Source organism: Kogia breviceps, chromosome 14 (genome assembly GCF_026419965.1).
Source record: "Kogia breviceps isolate mKogBre1 chromosome 14, mKogBre1 haplotype 1, whole genome shotgun sequence".
Lineage (NCBI taxonomy): Eukaryota > Metazoa > Chordata > Mammalia > Artiodactyla > Physeteridae > Kogia > Kogia breviceps.
This window is the reverse complement of record NC_081323.1, coordinates 16396956-16421442: the sequence shown is the minus strand read 5'-3', so window position 1 is coordinate 16421442 and position 24487 is coordinate 16396956. Positions and strand designations below refer to the sequence as shown.

At 48.9% G+C, this 24487-nt stretch overlaps 1 protein-coding gene across 12 annotated transcripts in view; it reads left to right on the top strand.

The window, feature by feature from the left end:
* Positions 1-270: 270 nt before the first annotated feature.
* Positions 271-24487, top strand: part of L3MBTL1 (L3MBTL histone methyl-lysine binding protein 1) — a 49944-nt gene continuing 25727 nt past the window's right edge. For 7 of the 12 annotated variants that reach the window (XR_010836567.1, XM_067013378.1, XM_067013381.1 and 4 more), the window contains exons 1-13: positions 277-321; positions 4076-4141; positions 6720-6865; positions 7037-7263; positions 7596-7737; positions 8059-8209; positions 8341-8476; positions 9151-9235; positions 19042-19130; positions 19620-19724; positions 20598-20733; positions 21073-21164; positions 22430-22581. Coding sequence is in view for 11 of the 12 variants with exons in the window: in XM_067013378.1 (XP_066869479.1) it covers positions 6730-6865; positions 7037-7263; positions 7596-7737; positions 8059-8209; positions 8341-8476; positions 9151-9235; positions 19042-19130; positions 19620-19724; positions 20598-20733; positions 21073-21164; positions 22430-22581 (1451 nt within the window). In the remaining variant the exon portion in view is untranslated. Of the gene's footprint in view, positions 322-4075; positions 4142-6719; positions 6866-7036; positions 7264-7595; positions 7738-8058; positions 8210-8340; positions 8477-9150; positions 9236-19041; positions 19131-19619; positions 19725-20597; positions 20734-21072; positions 21165-22429; positions 22582-24487 lie in introns of all 12 variants that reach the window. The other 5 variants (XM_067013380.1, XM_059037751.2, XM_059037750.2 and 2 more) reach the window with 2 other exon arrangements.

Here is a 24487-nt window from a genome sequence, read left to right as displayed (position 1 = left end):
CACCAGGCTCTCTCTTCCGGCGCCATGGTCCCCGTGCCCGGCTGCGCGCTGCTAGCTGTGAGGCAGGGGGTGGGGGACAGGGAGATACTCGACCCGACCCGCCCGCGCAGCAATCCGCCCCCGGGGCTATGGGACATTAGGCCCATGCAGTCGGGGCCTGGCAGGAGGGCCCCCCGCCGGCATCCCCCAAACGGGCTCCGCGCGCTGTCTGCGCTCCGCGTCCTGCGGGGAGGCGGGCCCGCCCCCCTGTGCGCGCAGGCGCGCGCCGTGCGGGGCTCGGACCGCAGCTCGGCGCTGGGCGGCCGCACGCGGGCCTTACAGGTAGGGACCCCGCCCGGCAAAGCGAGTGCTCGGGTCTGCGGCCGCGGGGCGTTGCTCCTCCAGAGCGCCTCCGGCGGGGTGCACGGGCCCAGGAGGAGGTTCGGGGAGCCTGAGTGCGAGGGGGTCTGGGCGGGTGCGGGGCTCGAGGGCATGGCGAGCGCGTCCGCCGTGCTGTTGCTGGCGGCGATCGGGAGGGTGAGGAGGGAGGCGGCTTGGTTTTTAGAGAAATGCAGTCAGTTAAGAGTTGTTCATTAATAGAAGAGAGGGTGTAGAGGGCGGGGCTTTGGTTTTCTTGAAATGGGTCATTTGGCAAACTTTCTCTTTCCTGCCGTTAATTTCCAATTTTTATAATGGAAAATTGAATTATTATTATTATTTTGCCATAAAGGGAAAAAATAAAAAGAATTCCGCCATTTTGGCGTTTTAAAAAGTAACCGTTCTGCGGGGCTGACTGGTCAGTGACTGCGCCTCCCTCTGCCGTCTACACTAGTCCCTGGAGGCGTGTACCCTGGAGCCCGCATCCATCCCTCCCGCTTTCTGGCCGCAGCTGCAGCGGGGGGCGGGGCCGAGGCCCCAAGTTTGCAGCGCTCAGTCTCGCTGGAGCTCAGAGTGTGTGTTGGGGCTATCTGTCTGGGGCGGTAGCTCGCCACCCCCAACACCTAGAGCTAGGGCATTTATTGCGGGTCTGTTGTATGTGAGGCCTTGACAGGCAAGAGGTGGGGGGAGCCTTGGCAGACAGTCCAAGAGAAAATAAACACGGACACATTCACTGAATAAATATTTGTTGAGCATCTGCTATGTGCTAGACACTAATCTGGGTTGGGAATCCAACGGTTGTTTTAGGTCGGGTTCCCCGGAAACAGACTCTGAGAGGGAGGTTTGAGTGTAGGTTTATCGGGGTGCCCTTGGGAATATCACCTGTAGGGGAGTGAAGACAGCAGGTTGGTTGGGCGGAGGAAGAAGTTGAACTGCTGATGTAGTCTTAACAGAGGCCTCCGCCTGTCCCAAGGGAAGTTCTGGAGGGAAGAAGGCCCTGCAGAGATGTCCCAAATTGAGGCAAGGGGGCGGGGCCTTCATACCCCGTATCAACTAGTGGGCAGATGGCTGCTTCCTGGAGAGGGCCCTTGCTTCCCCTGGCTGAGGGCAGTTCAGAGAGGGGCTGACAGCTGAGGGCTTGCCAGTGACAACCTTCGCAGTAGCCGGGGCCTCCCACTCTATCCCCTCCTCTTCCAGGCTCTGAGAGACACAGAAGGAGGAAATAGTATTCTAGCCCCTAAGGCAAGAATGGCTAAGCCATTTATGGATTTCAGAAATATGTGTTTCTTCTTATGTAATTGATCACTCTTTACTCCCATCTCTCTTTCACTCATTCACTGACTATTTGTGGGTGCAGGCTCTGGATCGGGCTCTTTGGTGCTTTGTTCTGTCCCAGGGGAAGATACAAGTTAACGTATAGTTAGGTTGTGGTGTAGTGGAGAACAGTAGAGGGAACGATGAACTTTGTTTTGGGGGGTGGATTCTGGGCCTTTCACAGAAGAGGTATCAAGCTGGATCTTGAAGGATGATCAGGAATTTTCCAGACATATGGGATCTGGTAAGGTACCAAGCAGAAGGCTCAGCATGTGCACGTAGAAGGCCACAGAAGCAGGGTTCTGAAGCTGTGACCAAGTTGCAGCGGGGAGTGGATGGATTCCTGGCATCTGGCTCAGGCCTGGGAGCCATGTCAGACTGGGTGTGTTGCTGTGTGGACCTAGAGGGACAAAGCTTATGAAAATTCTGTGTGAGCTGCAAATTTGGGGGCTGGTAGTGGTAGAGGAGAAGTGAATTCAAATCACAGAGAAGGTAGTTCCAGGTCTCAGAAAAGTTAATGGTCCAGCTGGGGAAAAACACACACACAGTTGGTACTGCTAGCCAGGGCCCACAGCCACATGTGATGGGTCCCAAACATCACAGGTGCCCTGGATCCTCTCCCCTCCTGCACTGTCAAGGACTTGTCTTCTAGAATTATTCTTTTTCCCCTGCTCTCAGTTTCTTCCTTTGTAAGCTCATTTTCATCAGCTACAAACATGCTGTAGCATCTTCTATTTAAAAAACAAAAAACCAGGGGCTTCCCTGGTGGCGCAGTGTTTGAGAGTCCGCCTGCCGATGCAGGGGACACGGGTTCGTGCCCCGGTCCGGGAAGATCCCACATGCTGCGGAGCGGCTGGGCCCCTGAGCCATGGCTGCTGAGCCTGCGCGTCCAGAGCCTGTGCTCCTCAACGGGAGAGGCCACAACAGTGAGAGGCCCGCATACCGCAAAAAACAAACAAACAAACAAACAAACAAAAAAAACAAGCAAAAAAAACAAAACAAACTCCCCCTTCCCTGAGAACTCATCACTCTCCAAATACCATCCCCCACATCCATGTTCTCCTTCCCATCACAACTGCTTGAAAGAGTTGTTAGTACTGTTGTTTCCACTACCTTTTCTCCCATCCCCCTACAAGGACCAATTCGTACTGTCAGTTTCCCCACTAGAATGCAGACTCCATAATAGAGGTTTTTGTCTGTTTTATTCATTACAAGTCTGCATTACCTAGAACAGTGCCTGGCACATAGTAGATGCTCGATAAATATTGAACTAATCAATGATTTCTCTCTAGAACCCACTCTGGTCAAGTTTTTGTGTTCACAGCTCCTCTGAAATGGCACTTGTCAAGATTTCTGGTGATTTCTTTATTGCTAAAATGGTCAACGTTCAGCTCTCATCTGACTTGATTTGTCAGTGGCACTGAACACCACTGAGCAATCCCACTTTCTAGAAAACTTTCTTCCAGAAATCCCTCCAAGAGCCCAGATGCTTCTGGTTGCCCTTTGATCTCATTGCAAGCTCCTTCTCAGTCTCTTTGGCTAGATCTTCTTCCTCTTCCCAACCTATAAATTTTGGTGAGCTCCAAGGCTCCCACCTTTTTCATTATACTCGGTTTTATAATTTTTCCCTCCCGTCTGTACAGGGTGGTTTTTAAATTATAACTCCAGCCTTGACTTTATCCCTTATTTCTAGAATGTAGGCTTCATGAGAGCACTTTCTCTTGTTTGAGACTATTTGCAGGGCACAGAAGGATGCTGATACCTAGTTGGCCTTCCAATGTCTGCTGAAAAAAGGGCAGAAACCTGAACAAGAAGGGCAGCTCTCTCAACCACCCTCCCTTCATAGACCTGAAATATATGATAGACTTTCAGACAGAATGGAATTCTTTCAGGAGTAACCATAGTCACTCCTAATGACTGCCAATGTTTTGAATAAAAAGATTGACTCTATTTAAAAGAATTTAAAATGGTACAACTATGTCAGCTGTGCAAAGCAAAATAATTGGAATTGAAATTCAAGGAATGCTATTATATTTTAACATTTTTTTGAAGGGGGGAAGGGGGGAGAACAAACCTTGGTTTGACTGTTGCCTTAATTAATCAGGTTATATGTCTAAGCCTTTGCCTACCTGAATATACACTCTATATATACTGTATAGGATGTACTCTGTATTTTAGGGAGGAAAAGCTGGAAGATAAATCAGTGCTCAAGAACAGCAGGAGGGAGGAGTGAAGGGTGGGAAAGATAGCAACCATTGCAAGCTGATTTTGCCAGCAAGCAGCTTATTTGTTACTGGAGCTACCAAGCTCCTCAAAATTTCTGTTAAAAGGGAGTGAATTGGTATTTATTGAAGGCCTACCGGTATCAAGACTTCACATATTTTTTCCATTTAATCTTCATCAGAGCCCTTCAAGATAGATACCATTACCACCTTCATTTTACACATGAGGAAACTGAGGCTCAGGGAAGGTAAGCTACTTACTCAGAATCACAGGTATTCAGGGGGAGCTGAGATTCAAACTGACTTGTCTGTCTTAAGCCTACATCGTAATGTTCTTTCCTTTAAGCTGTATGCCGAAAGCCATTGTCAAGCCCTGCTAACACCTTAAAGCAACCAAGTATCACTTACTCATACATGCCTTTTTTCTTTTTTTTTTGGCTGCACCGCCAGCTTGTGGGATCTTTGTTCCCTGACCAGGGACTGAACACAGCCCCCAGCAGTGGAAGCATGGAGTCCTAACCACTGGACCGCCAGGGAATTCCCTATACTGCTTTTTGTCTTTAATAAATTTATTTATTTATTTATTTTTGGCTGTGTTGGGTCTTCGTTGCTGCACGCGGGCTTTCTCTAGTTGTGGTGAGCGGGGGCTACTCTTCTTTGCGGTGTGCAGGCCTTTCATTGCAGTGGCTTCTCTTGCTGCGGAGCACGGGCTCTACGTGTGCGGGCTTCAGTAGTCGTGACACGCGGGCTCTAGAGCACAGGCTCAGTAGTTGTGACGCATGGGCTTGGTTGCTCCACGGCATGTGGGATCTTCCCGGACCAGGGCTTGAACCCGTGTCCCCTGCACTGGCAGGCGGATTCTTAACCACTGCGCCACCAGGGAAGCCCCCCTATACTGCTTTTTATGAACAAGTTCAAATTACTGAAATCCAACACAGTACATACTGTGTGGCAGGGACTATTCTAAGTGCTGGGGATATGGCAATGGACAAGACAGATAAAGTCTCTACCCTTGTGGAACTTACATTTATGTGGGGACGACTGATCAAACACAAATAAATAAATGAAGATCATTATTGATTATAGTGATGGACATAAAGGAAATCAACACAGTTATGAGATAAGAGATAAGGTGATGGGCGTGGTGCTTTAAACTAAGTGATTAGGAAAGACATCTTCTGGGGATGTGGATGTGACCGCTGAGCCAAGGCCTGCTGAAGGAGAAGGAGGCGGCCAAACATGGAGCTTGGGGAAGAGCATTCCAGGTGGAGGGAACAACAAGGGCAAAGGCTCTGAGGTGCGAACGTTTGTCAAGCAATAGAAGGAAACCAGAATCTATCAAGGGTAGAGAACAAGGTGAAGGGTGATGGAGGATGAGGTCAGAGAGGAAGGCAGAGGTTGGATTCTATACGGTAAAGCACTTTGATTTTATTCTAAGGGCAGCCAAGAGCCCTTGGGGAATTTTGGATAGGGAAATTATGTGATTTGGTTTACATTGTTAAAGATTGCTCTTAGTGGAGAATAGACTGTAGCAGGGGCTGGAGAGGAAGCAGGGAGATGAATTAGGAGGCAATTTCAGAAGTCCAAGGAGAGCCGATGGTGGTTGGGACTAGCATGGTGGTGATGGAGATGGGGGGACGTGGTCAGACTCTGAGATGTGTTTTGGAGGTAGAGGTGACAGGCTACTTAGAATATGTAGGGACTTCCCTGGTTAAGGGAAGTCCCTACCCAGCGGTTAAGACTTCTCGCTTCCACTGCAGGGTGCGCGGGTTCGATCCCTGGTTGGGGAACTAAGATCCCATGTGCTGCGCAGCCAAAAAAAAAAAAAAAAAAGAAAATGTATCAAGTTGTTCTGTGCTAAACAATAGCTATGGCCAGCCCTGTAGCTACTTAAATTTCAGTAAAGTTAAACGAAATTTAAAATTCAGTTCCTCAAACGTATGAGCCACAGTTCAAGTGCTGAGTAGCCTCATGTGGCTAGTGCCTACTGTGTTGGACGGTATAGGTATAGGACATTTCCATCATCACAGAAAATTCTACTGGACAGTGCTGGGAGGGCATCTAGGACAGTGGCCGACACATTTTAGGAGTTAAGTAAAGGATAGGTATTAAGCACATTTGTTATGTCACTAGGTCTTCTTTCCTATAAACTTACCTGTTCAACTAACTCTTTATTAAATGTCTCTACTGCCCTGGCTTTATTAAAGCAAAATCATGCACTGCCTGCGTTCTCATAAATACACTACCTCTTTGCTCTTCAGATGCATACATTTCTTCAACAGATGTTTGGGTGCCTACTCTGTGCTTGGGATTGGAGGGAGTGGTGGACAGGGGGCATAAAAGAACACGATCAGGAAAGACAATCTCCCAGGAAAATGAACGTGTATGAGTGAAGGAGAATCTGGTACTTGAAGGCTCTGAATCCCCACAGGGAGAAGGGAGTGATTCTATTGGGGATGGAGGTTGGGGTTGAGAAAGAGGGGAGTCTGGACTTGGCCTGGGCTGTGCCATGAGACAGCTGGCTGAGACAGCTGGCCAGACAGAACCTTGGCCTGAAACACACTGCCTGAGACTCCATAGAGTGTGCACATCAGTTTACAAAGCACCCTCACACATGCCCATCTTACAGAGACAGGGGGAGGTGCAGGGCCTGGCCAGAGCCCTCACCTGAGTGACCTGGATAGAGCCAGGAGCCAAACTTGATGCTGGGCTCCTGAAACACCCTTCTCCCCTCAGCACTGAGGCTTTTCTCTGTGGGTGGGCAGCTCCTCCTCAAGGAGGCCTCTTACCTCCCTGATCGCCTTGGGGGCTGTGTTCCTTTTGTAGGCCTACCAGGATGGAGGGGCATGCTGAAATAGAGATGCTGAGGACACTGAAGGGGCCCTCCACAGGGGAGGTCAGCGTGCACCTGGTGGCCAGAGACAGCCCAGGTTCCGGCTCTCACCTGCCCGCTGCTGCCTTTATCATTCCAGGTGGGCATAGCCAGGGGTCTGGGGAAGAGAAGCACCCACCTACCTGCCCAAGCAGGTGTGGGTCCTGGGGAGGAGATAATACTTTTCACCTGCCAGCACACATGCATGGCAGGATTGGGGCAGGGCCACCAGGCTCATCTGTGTCGTGTCTGTCCGTGTATCTGTTTGCAGCCAGCTCAGCCACCCTTGGTCTGCCCAGCAGTGCCCTGGATGTGTCCTGCTTTCCGCGGGAGCAGATCCATGTGGGCACCCCGGAGCGAGTGGCTGGCAGTGTACCTGTCACCGCCACCGTTCTGCCACAGTTAAGCGCTGGGCCGGCAGCCAGCCCCAGCGCCAGCACAGTGCGGCTCCTGGAGTGGACCGAGGCCGCGGCCCCGCCTTCTAGGAGTGGCCTGCGGGTCAGTATCTGTGGGGATTGGGGGGATCCAGCGAGCCGCAGCTGCGGGGCGGGGCCTGCAGGCCTGGAGGCGGGGCCTGAGGCGGAAGGTGGGGAAGCTGGTCGAGAGGGAGGATTCTGTGGGTGGGACTTGGAGTGAGGGACTCTGGGGGCGTAGCTTGGAGTGCAGACCTCCCCAAAAGAGACATTTGCGGGGCCCTAGGGGCGTGACTTATGAGGAATGGGTTCCGGGGGCGTGGCTTGCAGTGAGGCGGCTGGAGAGGGACCATGCTGATTAGGGGTGGGTCAAGGGCCAGTACAGGAGCCGTGGTCCTCTGACCCTCCGCACTCCAGTTCCAGATAAGCGAATACTCACCACAGAACATGGTAGGAGCGGAGCAGCCCGCAAGCCCCGAGCTGCGGCGGGAAGGCGTGGCCGAGTACGAAGATGGCGAGGCCCTGGCGGGAGGTGGCGATGCGGGCCCCCAACAGCCGGGTAGGAGCCCCAAGCCCGAAGCTGGGCCCCTGTGGGAGTAGGGGGAGCCCTGAACTCCCTGAGGCGCCAAGGCCAGGGGCGTAGCCCAAGGGGGCGTGGCCCGGGTGCCAGCAAGTGTGCCCACGCCCACGGGTCGGTCTTGGGGCAGAGAAGACTGTGGGCAGGTGGGGCGGGGTGGGAGGGGAAGTAGACGGGGCTGTCCAGTAGGGGAGCCCAAGGTGGGGGGACCAAAGTGGAGGCCAAGCGTGGGCTCCGAGGTGGGCGGAGCCTGAGTGTGGAAGTGATGGGTGGGAGGCCTGAGACCCTTTTGGCCCCCTGCAGAAGACCTCCCCCAGGACCCTCCAGAAGATAACCCTCAGGACCCGCCAGAGGATGATGGTACCTGCCAATGCCAGGCGTGTGGGCCTCAGCAAGTCGCTGGTCCAGATCCTGGTGCCTCCAACGATGGCTGCCCCCAGCTGTTCCAGGAGCGGTAAGGGGGAGGGAATTCACCTCTTCTTCTCTGCCTTTGGGCCTCAAAGCCCCACGCCTGTTCAGGGCTTAGGAGAGGGTGTGGATGGTGCAGGGTGGGCAGTTCTTTCCCTCAGGCTGCCCCTCCCTCAGGTCAGTCATAGTGGAGAACTCTTCAGGCCAGAACATCTCCTGCACCAGCGCTTCTGAGCTCCTCAAACCCATGAAGAAAAGGAAGCACAGGGAATATCAGAGCCTATCTGAGGAGGAGTCAGAGCCGGAGGCCATGGTAGGAAGAGGGCATGGGGAGGGTAGGGGGAGGCTAGAGGCTATACCTCAATTCCACTATCCCCTCCATTAATCCAGATCGTGGGGCTGGGCTAGAGAAGACACATAGTGACTCACTCATCATATTTTGTGGTCCCATCCTGAGTCAGATCCTGTACTTGGTTGGAGGGAAATAAATAAACCGCTCTCCTGTTTTTCTAGAGCTCCCATCTCAATCTAGTGGCAGGGCTAAGTCACATTGACATGAATCAGTAACCAAGTAGATGTGCAGGCAGATGGAAAGCTTCATCACTGGAGCCCCATCTCTGAGCCAGAGGCCAGGGAGCACAGGGCTCTAGCTGCAGAGAAGCTGGAAGAGACAGAGCATGAAAGTTCCACTGGGCAGGCTATATTGGCACAGGGCAAGTACTTGTGTCCTCAGTTTCCCCACCTGGGAATGAGGAGAATTGTAGTCAGGCTGTGTAACTAGGGGGGGTGTGCTAATGTGAGTCTGTGCCCATGTGGTAAGGGACTGTCTGCCAGAGCTGTGTTCCTGCTGGTAGCCTAGAAGAATATCCATCTGTTTGGGGAAGAACACTATGTGACCAGAGAGCTAGGCAGGGGCCAGGAATAGAGGCTGAGGCTTCACGCCAATCCATGGGGACAGGAAGCTGGGATCTGGCTTGCCTTCCACAGGAGAAGCAAGAAGAAGGAAAGGATCCAGAGGGACAACCCACCACTAGCACCCCAGAAAGTGAGGAGTGGAACAGCAGCCAGCCTGGTATGATGGCCTGTGTATATATTATATTCATGTGTGTATGAAGTGTGAGGCTGGGACTGTGGGTTACCATTGTGATGGTGTGTTGTACATATACAGATGACCATAAGTTAGCATGTGTGTGACAGAGAGAATGAGAGAGAGAGAGAGAGAGAGAGGCAGTGTTTTTGGTTTGTGCATCAGTATATGTGTGTTCTTGGTTATATCATGTGTTTGTTTATCCTCTTTTATCCAGTTGTGAGTAGGCCTCACAATATCCAAAGACTTGAGCAGCCTTTAATGGCACCATGTGGTATTACTTCCCTTTGGTGGTGTGAGCAAGTCCATACTGGTCATTGGTCTGACCTTGCTATTTGGGCCCCCATTCTGACCCTTCAGTTCTAAGAAAAATGGAACAAAGGTCATTCATAGTTAGCTCTGGCCCTCAGGTCTTCTCCATTACCATCTCCACATTGCCATGTGACAACAGCCAACTGGAGCCAAGTAACATTTATCACACTTATAATCACCTAGATACTGGGTAGCAATGTCTGTCTTCCTCCTTCAAAACCAAATCTCTTCTACTAAGCATTTGTATCCCTGGTCTTTAGTCCAGAGGCTGGTGTGGGGTACACTCTCAGAAAATGTTTGTTCAGTGGATGAATGGAGGAGTTGTATGTAGGTGCTTCCTCTTGGACCATGACTCAGTTGCATGAGTCACTGTCTTTCCTGTCCCAGAGAGAACCAGAGAGCGAGGTCAGTTCTAGGGCATCATTCTGCCTTGATGGATCCAGTGCCATACAGAGAAGTGCAATCTGTCTCCAGGGTTCTGAATGCCATATTTTGCCCATCATAGCCAAACCAGATTTTCACCGCTCTCTCTCTCTCACCCGAGGCTGTCACTTCAGAAGCCAAAGTCTTAGCTCTCATTGGTTTATGGCATCTTAAGTCTTAAATAGAGGAAGGAGTTAGTGTCTAACTACTGTTGGCTCAACTGCTCTATCTTTCTTAAGGAAATACATTCTTTTTTTGTTTTGGGGGGCCACACCGTGTGGCTTGTGGGGTCTTAGTTCCCCGACCAGGGATCGAAGCTGGGCCATCGGCAGTCAGAGCACGGAGTCCTAACCACTGGATCTCCAGGGAATTCCCTCCCCAGAAATACATTCTTAAACCAGCATTTTTTTAGCTGGGTCCTGTTGACCAGTCTCAAGTTATCTTTTGATTCATACATTTCACCATCTCAACTGTGAACATTAGTGTGGCATTGGTTTCTGGATATTTTCTCCCTTCCGCCTTTTTTCAAGGGAAGAAACTTTGTCAGTAGACAGAAGTTTGCATTTATGGCCAAAATCTTTTTCCACTCATTTTTGGGATCTTTTGGGAGAAGAATCTGGGGGTAGGGGTGGAGGTGGCAGGGCTGCTTGCATGTCCTGTGTGGATAATCTGTATTTTATCTACATTCTATTTGGCAGTTTGATGGCTACCCTATTGGATTCATGTCCTACAGACCTGACGTATCTAGTCCTGATGGAATGTTCCAATAGTTTAAGAGTTAGAACCATGTAACTCATGTACACACACTCAGCCTTCTCTCCCGTATATCTCCTTCATCTTTTCAGTTGTTTTGTGTGAAGCATCATTTTCTTTTTTTAAATTTATTTATTTATTTATTTATTGGCTGCTTTGGATCTTTGTTGCTGCGCACGGGCTTTCTCTAGTTGAGGAGAGCAGGGGCTACTCTTTGTTGCAGTGCGTGGGCTTCTCATTGCTGTGTCTTCTCTTGTTGTGGAGCACGGACTCTAGGTGTGCAGGCTTCAGTAGTTGTGGCATGTGGATTCAGTAGTTGTGGCTCACGGGCTTAGTTGTTCCATGGCATGTGGGATCTTCCCGGACCAGGGCTCAAACCCATGTCCCCCACATTGGCAGGCAGATTCTTAACCACTGCACCACCAGGAAAGTCCAATGAAGCATCATTTTCTAACACACCATTGCAAAAGTCTTTATAATTTATATAGTCGTTAATAGCTATTCTGATAATTTTAACAGTTACTGATATTCTCATTTCATCTCTCATCCTGCCCACATCCAGGTCAAGTATCTGCAGTGGCACTGTTTGGGGTCAACTTGTTATAGCCTTTTCAGATTCAGAGCAATGCTTACAAGCATCCTATTCTATTTCCTTATAGTTACTTTAGACATATATTTTTACCCATTTTGAATTGAGTTATTGTCTTAATTATTTGAATTAATTGTTATTAATTCTTTATATATTCTGGATACAAGTCCTTTGTCAGATGTATATATTACAAATATTTTCTCCCAGTCTTTGGCTAGCTTTTTTTTTCTTCTGAATGATGTCTTTTGAGGAACAGAAAGTTTTCATTTTGATGATGTCTAACATATCCACTTTTTTACAGCTAGTGCTTTATACATATTTTTACAAGAAACAGCTTTTTTGTTTTTGCTACGATGCATGCCTTGTGGGATCTCAGTTCCCCAACCAGGGATCGAACCAGGCCATGGCAGTGAAAGCTCGGAATCCTAACCACTAGGCCACCAGGGAACTCCCAAGAAACAGCTTTTTAATAGGTTTATAGAGATATAATTCACATACCATACAATCCTCCCATTTGAAGTGTACAATTCAGTGGTTTTTAGTTGATTCACAGAGTTGTATAGCCATTATCACAATCAATTTTAAAACATTTTCATCACTCCAAAGAGAAACACTGTACCCATTAATTGACATTCCCCTCAAACCACCAATTCCCATGCAGCCTTAGGCAACCACCAATCTATTTTCTGTATATATGGATTTACCTATTCTGGACATTTCATATAAATGGGATTATATAACATGTGGTCCTTTGTGACTGTCTTCTTTCACTTAGCACAGTGTTTTCATGGTTTATCCATGTTGTAGCATGTATCAGTACTTCATCCCTTTTTTTCCATCTCTTTTTTATTGCTGAACAATATTCTATTATATGGATATATCACACTTTATTTATCAATTGATGGATATATGGGTTGTTTCCACTTTGGGGCTATTATGAATAATGCTGATATGAACATCTGTGTACAAGTTTTGTCTGGACATAAGTGTTCATTTCTCTTGGGTATATACCTAGGAGTGGAATTGCTGGGTCATATGATAACCCTATGTTTAGCCTTTTAAGGAACTGCTAGACTGTTTTCCAAAGTGGCCGTACCATTTTATATAACCACCAGTAGCATATTAGGGTTCCAGTTTATCCACATTCTCACCAAGGCTTGTTATTAACTGTCTTTTTGATTATAGCCATCCTAGTGGGTATGGAGTGATCTCTTTGTGTTGTTTTTTTAAAATAAATTTATTTATTTATTTATTTATTTTTGGCTACGTTGGGTCTTTGTTACTGCACGCAGGCTTTCTCTGGTTGCAGCGAGCAGGGGCTACTCTTACTCTTCATTGCGGCGCGTGGGCTTCTCATTGCGGTGGCTTCTCTTGTTGCGGAGCACAGACTCTAGACTCGCGGGCTTCAGTAGTTGTGGCACGTGGGCTCAGTAGTTGTGGCTCACAGGCTCTAGAGCATAGGCTCAGTACTTGTGGTGCATGGGCTTAGTTGCTCCATGGCATGTGGGATCTTCTCGGACCAGGGCTTGAACCCATGTCCCCTGCTTTGGCAGGCGGATTCTTAACCACTGCGCCACCAGGGAATTTCCTCTCCTTGTGGTTTTGATTTGCATTTCCCTGATGGCTAATGATGTTGAACATCTTTTCATATGCTTGTTGGCCATTTATATATTCTCTTTGGAGAAATATTTATTCAGATCGTTGCCATTTTCGAATTGGTTATAAGAAGCACATTTCCTATCAAAATACAAGGAGTGTCATGCAGAGTTGGGGAACGAGTTGAGAATATAAGTGTGTGATTCAGTACAAGACATGGAGCAGTATGCCTCTTGCAGCAGTGCCCTCTTAAATTTACATGCAAAATTCTGTGAATTGCTCATTTTCCTGGGGAGGTGGTCCATGGCTTTCATTAGATTTTGAAAAGAGTCCATTTATACTCTGTAGAAACTGAGGGCTGGATAAACAGTAGAGCACAGCGTTATGGAGCCCCACCTCTTGAGTTTGGTATTCCCAGGCATAGATCCCTTATACTTTTGGAACACAAGTAACAGGCTCTTCATTAAGCATTCTGTCTTAAAATGAACTGATTATGAATGGCTAACCATGCTCTATAAGAAGTAGATAAATACAGAGACGTATCTGTAGCAATTTGAAATGAAAAGACCCAGCCAATGGCGGCATCCTGATGACTGCTTGTCATCAGTTGTTCTTGAACCATAGTGTTCTGTTTTTCTCTTTACGTTTTTTTGTCTTTCCTGTTGACCTTCCAGTGGAAGGTCTGGCTAGAACCATTAATCTGGGAATTATCTCTACTGAAAAAACTGAAGCCCTGCTGAAGAAGCTTCCAGAGAGAAGATGGGAGGGAAGTACTGTATTGATTTCTAGGGATCCACCATTAATGAGCAGGGTTAGGGTGGGAGAAAGAAAAACTGGTAATGGAAGTAGAAGAGGTGGAAGATACAGCCAAGAAAGTACAGCAAGAAGGAAATGCTGAGATGGAACAGGTGGTTGGTAGCACATGGAGATCAAGAGAGTTGAGTAATAAGACAAGATCATTGGATTGTGGCCCTGGTGACTCAAGAGAGCAACTTCATTAATTTGTAGAAGTAGGCTTAAGACTGGGTGATTAAGAAGGGAATTCGTCAAAAGAATGCTGAAGTTCTTCATAATATCCCTTTTATCTTTTTGAAGTCTGCAGGATATGTAGTGATATCCCTTTTAAAATTTCTCCTATTATTATGTGTGCCTTCTCTCTTTGTTTCTTTTTTTCCCCAGCTTTATTGAGATACAGTTGTCATTCAACATTGTGTAAGTTTAAGGTGTACAACATGTTGATTTGATATATTCATATATTTCAAAATGATTACCACCATAGCATTACCTGTTCACATTACATAATTACCATTTCTTTTTTATGGTGAGAACATTTGAGATCTACTCTCTTAGCCACTTTCAAGTATATAATACAGCATTATTAACTCTAATCACTATGCTATACATTAGGTCCCCAGAATTTATTCATCTTATAACTGAAAATTTGTACCCTTTGACCAACATCTCCCCTTTCCCCTTACCCCCTCCCAAAGATTCTTAATCAGTCTGGCCAGAGCCTTATTAATTTTATTTGTCTTTTCTTTTTTATTTCCTTTCTTTGATTTTCTTGGGGCTTATTTTACTTTTCTTTTTCTAACTTCATGAGACAGATTAATTTTAATTTTCAGATTTAATTAATTTCAGCCTTCTTTCTTTTTAATATGTTCATTTATGGCTGTCAGTTCCCTCTAAATACTCCTTTGGCTGCATCTCACAGAGGATTGTTTTCTTTTTTAATTGAGATATTAGTTTCATATGTACAACCTAATGATTTGATATTTGTCTATATTGTGAAATGATGACCACAATAAGTCTAGTTAAGACCCATCACCACACATAGTTAGAATTTTTTTTCTTGTAATGAGAGCTTTTGAGATCTACTCGCTTAGCAACTTTCAAATATACAGTACAGTGTTTTGATTTTTTTTTTCTTTATTTTTTTTGGCTGCGTCGGGTCTTAGTTGAGGCATGTGGGATCTTTCACCGTGGCGCAGGCTTTTTGTTGAGGCACGGGGCTTCTCTCTAATTGTGGCTTGTGGGTTTTCTCTTTCTAGTTGTGGCGCGCGGGCTCCAGGGCACATGGGCTCTGTAGTTTGTGGCATGCGGGGTCTCTTGTTGAGGCGGGTGGGCTTAGTTGCCCCGTGGCATGTGGGATCTTAATTCCCAGACCAGGGATCAAACCCAGGCCCCCTGCATTGGAAGGCAGGTTCTTTACCACTGGACCACCAGGGAAGTCCCTACAATACAGTGTTATTAACTATAGTCACTGTGCTATATATTACATCCCCACACAGTTTTTGATATGTAGTATTTCCATTATTGTGCTTTTGTTTAACAAACACTAAGTGCCTACCTTGTATCAGGCACTGGGCTAGATGCTAAGAGTTCAGAGTAAGCAAAACACAATACCAGCCCTTAATACTAGCTGCAGAGAGAGCTATGTTGTAATAGAGGTACGTAGACACAAAGGACCTTCAAAGAAGAAACACCTCCTCATGTAATCGAGGAAGGCTCTACTGGGTAGGTGGGTGAATTCAATCCACTTATCCATGCATCCACCCATGCATCCATCCGTCCTTCTAGTCATTCATTTAGCAAACATTTGGTGAGAATCTATTCTGTGTAAAATCCCTGTGCTGGGTTCCAGAGATGTGGCTGGGTCTTGAAGGATGAGAAAAAGATAGGAGGATGGGACGGAGTGGGGACAGAATCTCTCAGGCAGAGAGATCAGCATGTGCAAAGGCACAGAGGCAGGGAAATGCAGGATGAGGCTAGTTCACAAGGGGGTTTGTGCGTGTGGAAAGGTATTTGGATTTTTGTGGAGGTTTTTTTGTTTTGTTGTTGTTGTTGTTCGGTACGTGGGCCTCTCACTGTTGTGGCCTCTCCCTTTGGGGAGCACAGGCTCCAGACGTGCAGGCTCAGCGGCCATGGCTCACAGGCCCGGCCGCTCCGTGGCATGTGGGATCTTCCCGGACCGGGGCACGAATGCGTGTCCCCTGCATCGGCAGGCGGACTCTCAACCACTGTGCCACCAAGGAAGGCCGGATTTTTGTTTTTTGATTGGAAATCCAAAGCCACTGAGGACCTAAAAGCAACAAAATAACAAACCAGTTTTTATTTTAGGGATATTCTGGCAACAGGCTGAGTTTTAGGCACAGTACATTAAGAGGCTCTAGGACTAGGTTCAAAACAAGAAGGACAGAGAACGTGGAGAAGTGGAGATATAGTCAAGAGATAGCTAGGAGTTGGAATCAGTAGGACTCAGACACTAAAGAATCCTGGGGAGTAAAAAAAGAAACATAAAGGATCCCTTCCAAGCTTCCAGCTTGCATGACTGGATGAATGGTGTGGTGCTGTTGACTAGGATAGAGAATACTGGGAGGGCAGAAGCTTTGGCAGAGAAGTTGCGAGTTTGGTTTGGGACAGCCTGACCTTGCTAAGAAAGTGCTAGCCAGGGGCGTCTAGTCTAAGGGAGCAGAAATAAGCAAAGGGGCATTTCTGGAAATCAAGAGAGGGTCATCGGTGCTACAGCCAGCCTATATGGTGCCTTTGTGCAAATTATAAAAAGGTGCCCCTTTGGAACAGACCAATTAGAAGAAGGCAACCTGTCTTCATAGCAGACTAAGCCACGTAGCCTGGCAAGGAGCCAGGCTAGATTTCAGCCCCCATTCACCCTCTTGGCTGGGCACCTATGTATGGTACACAAAGTATACAGGAGCTTTGGGACTTATTTGAGCTTGGGGATGTACCTAAAGTTTCAGCCAGTTGTTCACCATGGAAAAAGGATGCAGGAAACTGGAGGAGGCTGGGGGCTTGGTCAGGGAGGGAGTCTAGTCATTACTAAAAGGTTTAGTGGTCAGGCCTCTCTCTAGTGGATTACATTTAATCTCTTTTCTCATCTGTGAAAAAGATTACTACCAGCCCTGCCTATCATGTCCAGACAATGTTAGGATTAAAGGGGACCATGTATATGAAGTCTCTGAACCATCCCTGTACCCCCAGTTTCTGGCACCAGACATGGTGCATGGGAGGTACCCCTACATGGTAAAAGGAATGGTTGAGGTAGAAGGAAGTGGTGGGCGATGGTAAACTGTAAAGACTGTGCTTGTTATGCGTTATGACTGAGAGAATCCAGGTAATAAAGGCCCAGGGAGGGAAGTGGCAAGGAGGATGGGAGGGTAAGGATGGGAGGGTGAGGGATGGCAGGTGAAGACGTCAGAGGTCTCTGCTATGGCATGGGGGGCTTAGAGCTTGGCCATGTTGGAGTATGGCTAAAGAGAGATGAACTTGGAATTGAAGAGCCAAGACGGGGCCGAGGTGTCTGAGATGAGAAATCTGACAGCTAATCAACTCCTTGGCTTGTGTGATAGTTTGGGAAGAGTGAGACAAAAAGAAAGATGTCACCCACAGAGAACTGGGTGCTGTAAAGGGATTGGTAAATAGTCCTGGTGATTTGAAAAAACAGGTATTATGCAGGATGATGTGGAATGCCAGTGGCCAGAAACAGCAAGGTGATGCTAAGCCTGGCATCCTGAAGCCTCCTCCCTGCCCCTCCCCCTACACCGTAAGTCCAGATGAGGACCGAGTGGGAACAGTGAGAGTTTCTTGAGGGACCATGGTGGGTGATGTGTTCTGAGGCAGGGCTCCCAAACCCCCGGTCTGGTCTTCAGCCTGCTAGGAACTGGGCTGCAGAGCAGGAGGTGAATGGCAGGCAAGCGAGAGAAGCTTCATCTGCCGCCCCCCTTACCCCCCCACATTGCTCACATTACCACCTCAACCATCCCCCCTACCCCCCTCCATGGAAAAACTGTCTTCCACGAAACCCGGTGCCAAAAAGGTTGGGGACCGCTATTCTAAGGGGAGACCCAGGTTTCACTCAGGACAAAGGGGAATTGGAAGAGCAGTGCTCTAGGTTTCTGTGTTGGTGTAGGTCTCAGAGTTTCCTGGCTTAGTTGATCTGTTGGTGAAGAAAAGACCTGCTTTGGCCCATCTGGGTTAGATGGTTGGGATCCCAAGATTCAGTGGAGTGACTGGTGAACTTAGGCAGCTCCTAGGAGCCATGAAGGTTCCAATAAAGGAAAAAGCTTCTTCCTGAGTGACAAACCAGTCCACACCAGAATGACCCAGAGCAATAGCCAAGCGAGCCAGAGCTAGGCAGAGCAAGAATCCAGATCAGACAGACTTGGTGGAGACCTAGGAAGGATCCAGTATTTCATAAGGATCTTTTACTCACAGCATCTCACTTGCTCTTCCTGATGACCCTCTCTGGTAGACAAAGTGATCTGCATTTGACAGATGACAGAATTGAGGCACAGAAGTTTCTAGAAGAAGCTGGAGCTATTCACCCAAGCGATATGAATTGATTGTGGCAAATTTTTTCAGGCTGACGTTGGGAGCTCACCTTACACGTTGCCCGCTTTTCCCATCTTTAAAGGATGTTTCGCCTCTGTGTTGGAGGCCAGGACTCCATCTCAGGCTAAACTGGAAGGTCCCACAGGGGGATTCAGCTCCCCCTCCCAAGGACCTGGAGACTCCGAGGGCTGTAGGCTCTGACCAAAGTACGTGTGTGTGAGTGTGTGTTTGTGTGCACTCTGTGGGTATGTCTGGGGTGTGTGTGTGGAATCAGTCTCTACTCTGTGGGCACGCCAAGCACACATACATACATTTTGTCTCTGTGTGAGCCTGTCCGTGCTCAGAGGAAGAAGGATCGGGAAAAGGGGGTTTCTTCTTTCTGTGTGGTCTCTTCTGTTTCTTCCTCACCGCGTGTTTTTTTTTCATCTCTCTTTTTCCTCTTCTTTCCCGGTGAACTTAGGTGTGGCTGTGCTTAAGTCCTCGGGCTCAGGATTTGTCACGCAGCTTCGTCCCTCTGTGGTTGAGACTCTGTAACCTCTGTTAGTCGCTCCCTAATCCGAAGTGCTTTTGCTCACAGTGGGCTGGGGTGGGACGGGGCGGACGGAATTTGGTACAGCCCACTGTGTGTGGCACCTCGTGGCTGAGTGGGACCAGAGGGCAGCACATAATCACAGACAAAAGTTTGTTTTGGAGGTTAAGGTAGCGTTGGGTTGGAAGATAGTATTTGAGGAGCAGCCCAGGGGTCAGCCTGTCTGTCTCCTGCCCACAGCCTCAGGGGAGAAGAAGGAAGGCTGGTCGTGGGAATTGTACCTTGAGGAACAGAAGGCCATCACTGCCCCCGTCAGCCTCTTCCAGGACGTGAGTCACATACTTTCCTGCTAGGAAGAGCTTGTGTTCCCAGTCCAGGGGCTCACCACCAAACTCAGGCCTTCTGGTGTTTTCTGTGTCTGACATCCCTCAAAGGACTTGCAGAAGGGAAGGTGGAAAGACTTGTTAGGGGGCCCAGAGTAGAAAAGGGCCCATTGTAAGGGGCTTCCTCGGTGGGAAGAAATAGGGGAGTGGGATCCAGGCTCACCCATCCCTGGGCCTGCAGACTTTTGAATTCTAGTGCTTTCTAATCAATTCTGATCTTTCCATGACTTGGGTAAGAGAGAGCCCTGAAACCCATTTTTCGAGGGACCTAGGAGCTAGTCTGTCCTGCTTTGGATCCCTGCACTAAAGATCCCCAAATAAGTTACCCCTCTGGTAGTAGTGGGCAGGTGGAGCCCGAAGGCAGTCCCTTTGCCCCAAGCGCACTAAGCAAGGGTAAGAATGGAGGGAAGCTGAGCCCTCTCCCATCTGTGACAGTACCAGGCGGTCGCTCATAACAAGAATGGCTTCAAACCAGGCATGAAGTTGGAAGGCATTGACCCTCAGCACCCAAGCATGTACTTCATCCTCACCGTGGCTGAGGTGAGCTGAGGCCGGCACCCCCGTCCTGGTGACGCCTCTCAGGATGGCTTGAAGGAGCCAGCCAGGGGCACCGAGGGCCCGGACTCAGATGGGGGGGGGCACTGCACTGCCCTCAGAAAGGGGAGGGGAACGCGCAGAAAGCTAAAAAACGAACAAAAAGCAGGCGAAGGGTCGGAGTGGTGATATTACTGAGGAGGAGCACTCCTGAGGGCGGGGATGGTGGCATGAGTCCAACAAGGTCCTTGTCCCCTTAGGAACTCACAGTTGGGTGGGAATCAGCCGGATAAACAGCAACAGCCCACAGGGGTGATGGCGGATGTGAGCAGGGGGGCACTGAGGGGACAGGAGCGGCTTCGGAGAGGAAGGGCCTCCATTGCTGAGTCTCGAGAGATGAGCTGTGAATGAATAGGATGTTCCAGGCACAAGAGGCAAAGCGAGCGGGAGCACCGGGGCAGGGAATGCCACGTTCAAGGGCGCCATGCTCAAGGCGCCGCCATCAGCTTGCTGAGGTCTGAGCGGTGAGAGAAGGTAGCAGAAGGAAAGGTCCCCGGGGGCCCTGAGCAGGCCTGAGCCTTGGTCACTGCCCGTGGGATTCTATCCAGGGTTCAGAGGGGCCAGAGAGTGCGTTAGAATCTACCTGTCTTGTGCCCAGAGCTCAGGGCTCATGAGTATGTGAACCATCCTCCTTGCAGGATGGGAGGGTGTGGGGCAAAGTGCAGGATGCAGGGAAACCTGGGGGTGAGGAGGGGTAGAGTGGGGAACCTGCTAGCACCAGAGCCCCTGAGACGCCAGGCTGGGCCGGGAGAGGTGAGGGAAGGGGAGTGCAGCAACCGCTGGCATCAGAGTCCCTGTGCTTCCCCCTCATGGGGCCAGGTATGTGGCTATCGCCTACGTCTGCACTTCGATGGGTATTCCGAGTGCCACGACTTCTGGATCAATGCCAGTTCCCCTGACATTCATCCCGCTGGCTGGTTCGAGAAGACGGGGCACAAGCTGCAGCCCCCCAAAGGTAAGGCCTAGCTGGGTTGGTCCCAGTGAGGCAGTGAGTCTGCCAGACCCGCCCCCACCCCTTCCTGGTGGTACCTCCTTCCCTGTTCCCATTGCACAGCCAGCCTCCCCGAATCTCATCCTGCTATGCCTCGGCCCCAGGGCTTCTGTTTTGCCCTTGCCCTTTGAGCGGACGTCCACCCAGGTTGTGTCCTGCTTCGGCAGGGGTTCCCTGGGCAGGTTCTCGAGGCTTGTGGGGTCCTCAGGTCTGCCTGGTTCTGCTGCTTCAGTGTGGGGTGCGCATGCCACGGCCCAACCTCTGTCTGCACGGTGCTCTGTTCTTCCCCCCCGAGGGGCCTAGGTTACAAGGAGGAGGAGTTCAGCTGGAGCCATTACCTGCGCAGCACAAGAACCCAGGCTGCCCCCAAGCACCTGTTTGTGAGCCAGAGCCACGTGAGTGCCCCTGAGCGAGCGGACATGTGCCTCCCAGGATAGAGTCACTGCAGCCGGCCAGGCTCTCTGACTCAGCAGACAAGCGATCATCTACTGGTACCCCCAGCTGGGCTCTGGTCCTCACCAGATGGGAGGGGCCCACTGGGCAGGCCCAGGGCCAGAGGAGGAAGCCGATTACGGGGTTCCCCCAGTTCCTTCCTCCTCCCTACTGCTGAAATCCTCTCCTCCGCACATCCTCCTCCGAGCCTGGGCACTGAGGTGTCATTCTTCTTTTTGGCTTGGGTTTCTCTGCAGTTCTTGGTGTCAGGTCCAAGCCTCTATTCTGGGAGTGGCTTTTTCCTTCCTTTTGACCAACATTGAGGCTTTCCCATTTGCTTCCAACACTCACCCCTTCTCTTTCTCTCTGTTCAAGGCAGCCGGCAAATTTGTCCCGCAGCTAAAATATCTCCTAATCCCAAGCAAAAGGTTTGAGAGATATATAGGGAACTCCCAGTACAACTGTTACCATATGGAAAGTCCAGGGTCTCCGTGGGCCAGGGGCTGTACCATGCTGTCCAGGAACGGGCAGGTACCCCCAGCCCCAGTCCAGCCCCAGAGATCATACTTACAGGTTTCCATGTGACCAGTGGGCTTCTACCCGCTATTGCGACAGGGGATGCAGATTTTTAAATCAAACTGTTTAAGTCCTGTCCCCACCGTTGACCAGCTTTGTGGTCCTTAATTTATAAAGTCCCTTAATTTATAAAATGGGGGTGCTAATACCCATCTCCCTAGGGCTGTTGTAAAGATTGAGGGAGGTGATGGCTTTTGGAGTTTATGCCCGACACGTGGCAGGTGCCTCCCTGCCCTCCCTCCCCGCTCCCTGCCTCACAGGTCAGCTCCTCTTCCTCCGCCACCCCCCTGTGGACCCACCTGCCTCAGCCCAAGCTGGGCCAGGCTTGTCTGGGGAGGGGAGGCTTGTGCTCAGCCTGGCAGACTCTTTGGGTGAGTGTGTAGCCTCGTGTTCGTCACTCATCTTCTGCCACAGTGAGGCTTCCTCTGAGAGTCCCTTGGAGGCCAGAAATTCCTGAGTGGCTCAGGGCTGGGGTTTATGATTCTGCCCCCTGGAGGGACCCTCTTTCTCAGCCTCTTTCTCCCGCCCTCCTCCCTGCCCACCCGCCAGGCACGACCCCCAGGGAACCTACTCCTCCTCCTTTGCCGGCGGGTCCTGGGCCAGCACAAGCCAGCCTGGGCCTGGCCGTGGCAGCCCCTCTTCTTGCCCCCAGAGTCCCCCACCCCTGGGCTTCCAGGTGGGCATGAAGCTGGAGGCCGTGGACCGCATGAACCCATCCCTCATCTGTGTGGCCAGTGTGACCGACGTGGTGGACAGCCGCTTCCTGGTGCACTTTGACAACTGGGATGACACTTATGACTACTGGTAGTGGGAGGACCCAGACTTGGCCCTGGGGGGTGGGGCGGGGGGTGGGGAGGGGATGGGGGGCTGGCAGGCTTCGCGTAGACCCAGCCCAGCCCTGACATACTGCTTGGGGGACAATTGACTGCCCTGTGGATTTCATCTACATCATTTATTAATTATGATGGCAATTAACTATGTCATCTAAAAGTACCAAGGTGAAGATGAGCAAAGCCCTGTGACCTATGATTGTCCCTGAGATATTAAGGTGCTGTTAGAGGTTTTAGTTACTGGTGGAATTTTCTGACTCTCTCACCTCATCTGTCTCACTCTCTTGGTTTTTTTTTTTTTTTTTTTTTCTCACTCTCACTCATAAGTAACATGAGGCTGTGCCCTGTCGCCGTGATCTCATAGGACAGCAGATTTAGGACCTCGAAGTTTCATCTGGGACAGTGAATAATTATTTTTTTCTTAAATTTAATTTTATTTACTTTTTTATACAGCGGGTTCTTATTAGTCAACCATTTTATACATATTAGTGTATACATGTCAATCCCAATCTCCCAGTTCATCCCACCACCCTGCCACTTTCCCCCCTTGGTGTCCATACGTTTGTTCTCTACATCTGTGTCTCTATTTCTGCCCTGCAGACCAGTTCATCTGTACCATTTTTCTAGGTTCCACATATATGCGTGAATACACGATATCTGTTTTTCTCTTTCTGACTTACTTCACTCTGTATGACAGTCTCTAGATCCATCCACGTCTCTACAGATGACCCAATTTCATTCCTTTTTATGACTGAGTAATATTCCATTGTATATATGTGCCACGTCGTCTTTATCCATTCGTCTGTCAGTGGGCATTTAGGTTGCTTCCATGACCTGGCTATTGTAAATAGTGCTGCAATGAACATTGAGGTGCATGTGTCTTTTTGAATTATGGTTTTCTCTGGGTATATGCCCAGTAGTGGGATTGCTGGGTCATATGGTAATTCTTTTTTTAGTTTTTTAAGGAACCTCCATACTGTTCTCCATAGTGGCTGTATCAATTTACATTCCCACCAATAGTGCAGGAGGGTTCCCTTTTTTCCACACCCTCTCCAGCATTTGTTGTTTGTAGATTTTCTGATGATGCCCATTCTAACTGGTGTGAGGTGATACCTCATTGTAGTTTTGACTTTCATTTCTCTAATAATTATGATGCTGAGCAGCTTTTCATGTGCTTCTTTGCCATCTGTATGTCTTTTTTGGAGAAATGTCTGTTTAGGTCTTCCATTTTTGGATTGGGTTGTTTGTTTGTTTTTTTAATATTGAGCTGCATGAGCTGTTTATATATTTTGGAGATAAATCCTTTGTCCATTGATTTGTTGGCAAATATTTTCTCCCATTCTGAGGGTTGTCTTTTTGTCTTGTTTGTAGTTTCCTTTGCTTTGCAAAAGTTTTTAAGTTTCATTAGGTCCCATTTGCTTATTTTTATTTTTATTTCCATTACTCTAGGAGGTGGATCAAAAAAGATCTTGCTGTCATTTATGTCAAAGAGTGTTCTTCCTATGTTTTCCTCTAAGAGTTTTATAGTGTCCAGTCTTACATTTAGGTCTCTAATCCATTTTGAGTTTATTATTGTGTATAGTATTAGGGAGAGTTCTAATTTCATTCTTTTACATGTAGCTGTCCAGTTTTCCCAGCACCACTTATTGAAGAGACTGTCTTTTCTCCATTGTATATCCTTGCCTCCTTTGTCATAGATTAGTTGACCATAGGTGCATGGGTTTATCTCTGGGCTTTCTATCCGGTTCCATCAATCTATATTTCTGTTTTTGTGCCAGTACCATATTGTCTTGATTACTGTAGCTTTGTAGTATAGTCTGAAGTCAGGGAGCCTGATTCCTCCAGCTCCATTTTTTTCCCTCAAGACTGCTTTGGCTATT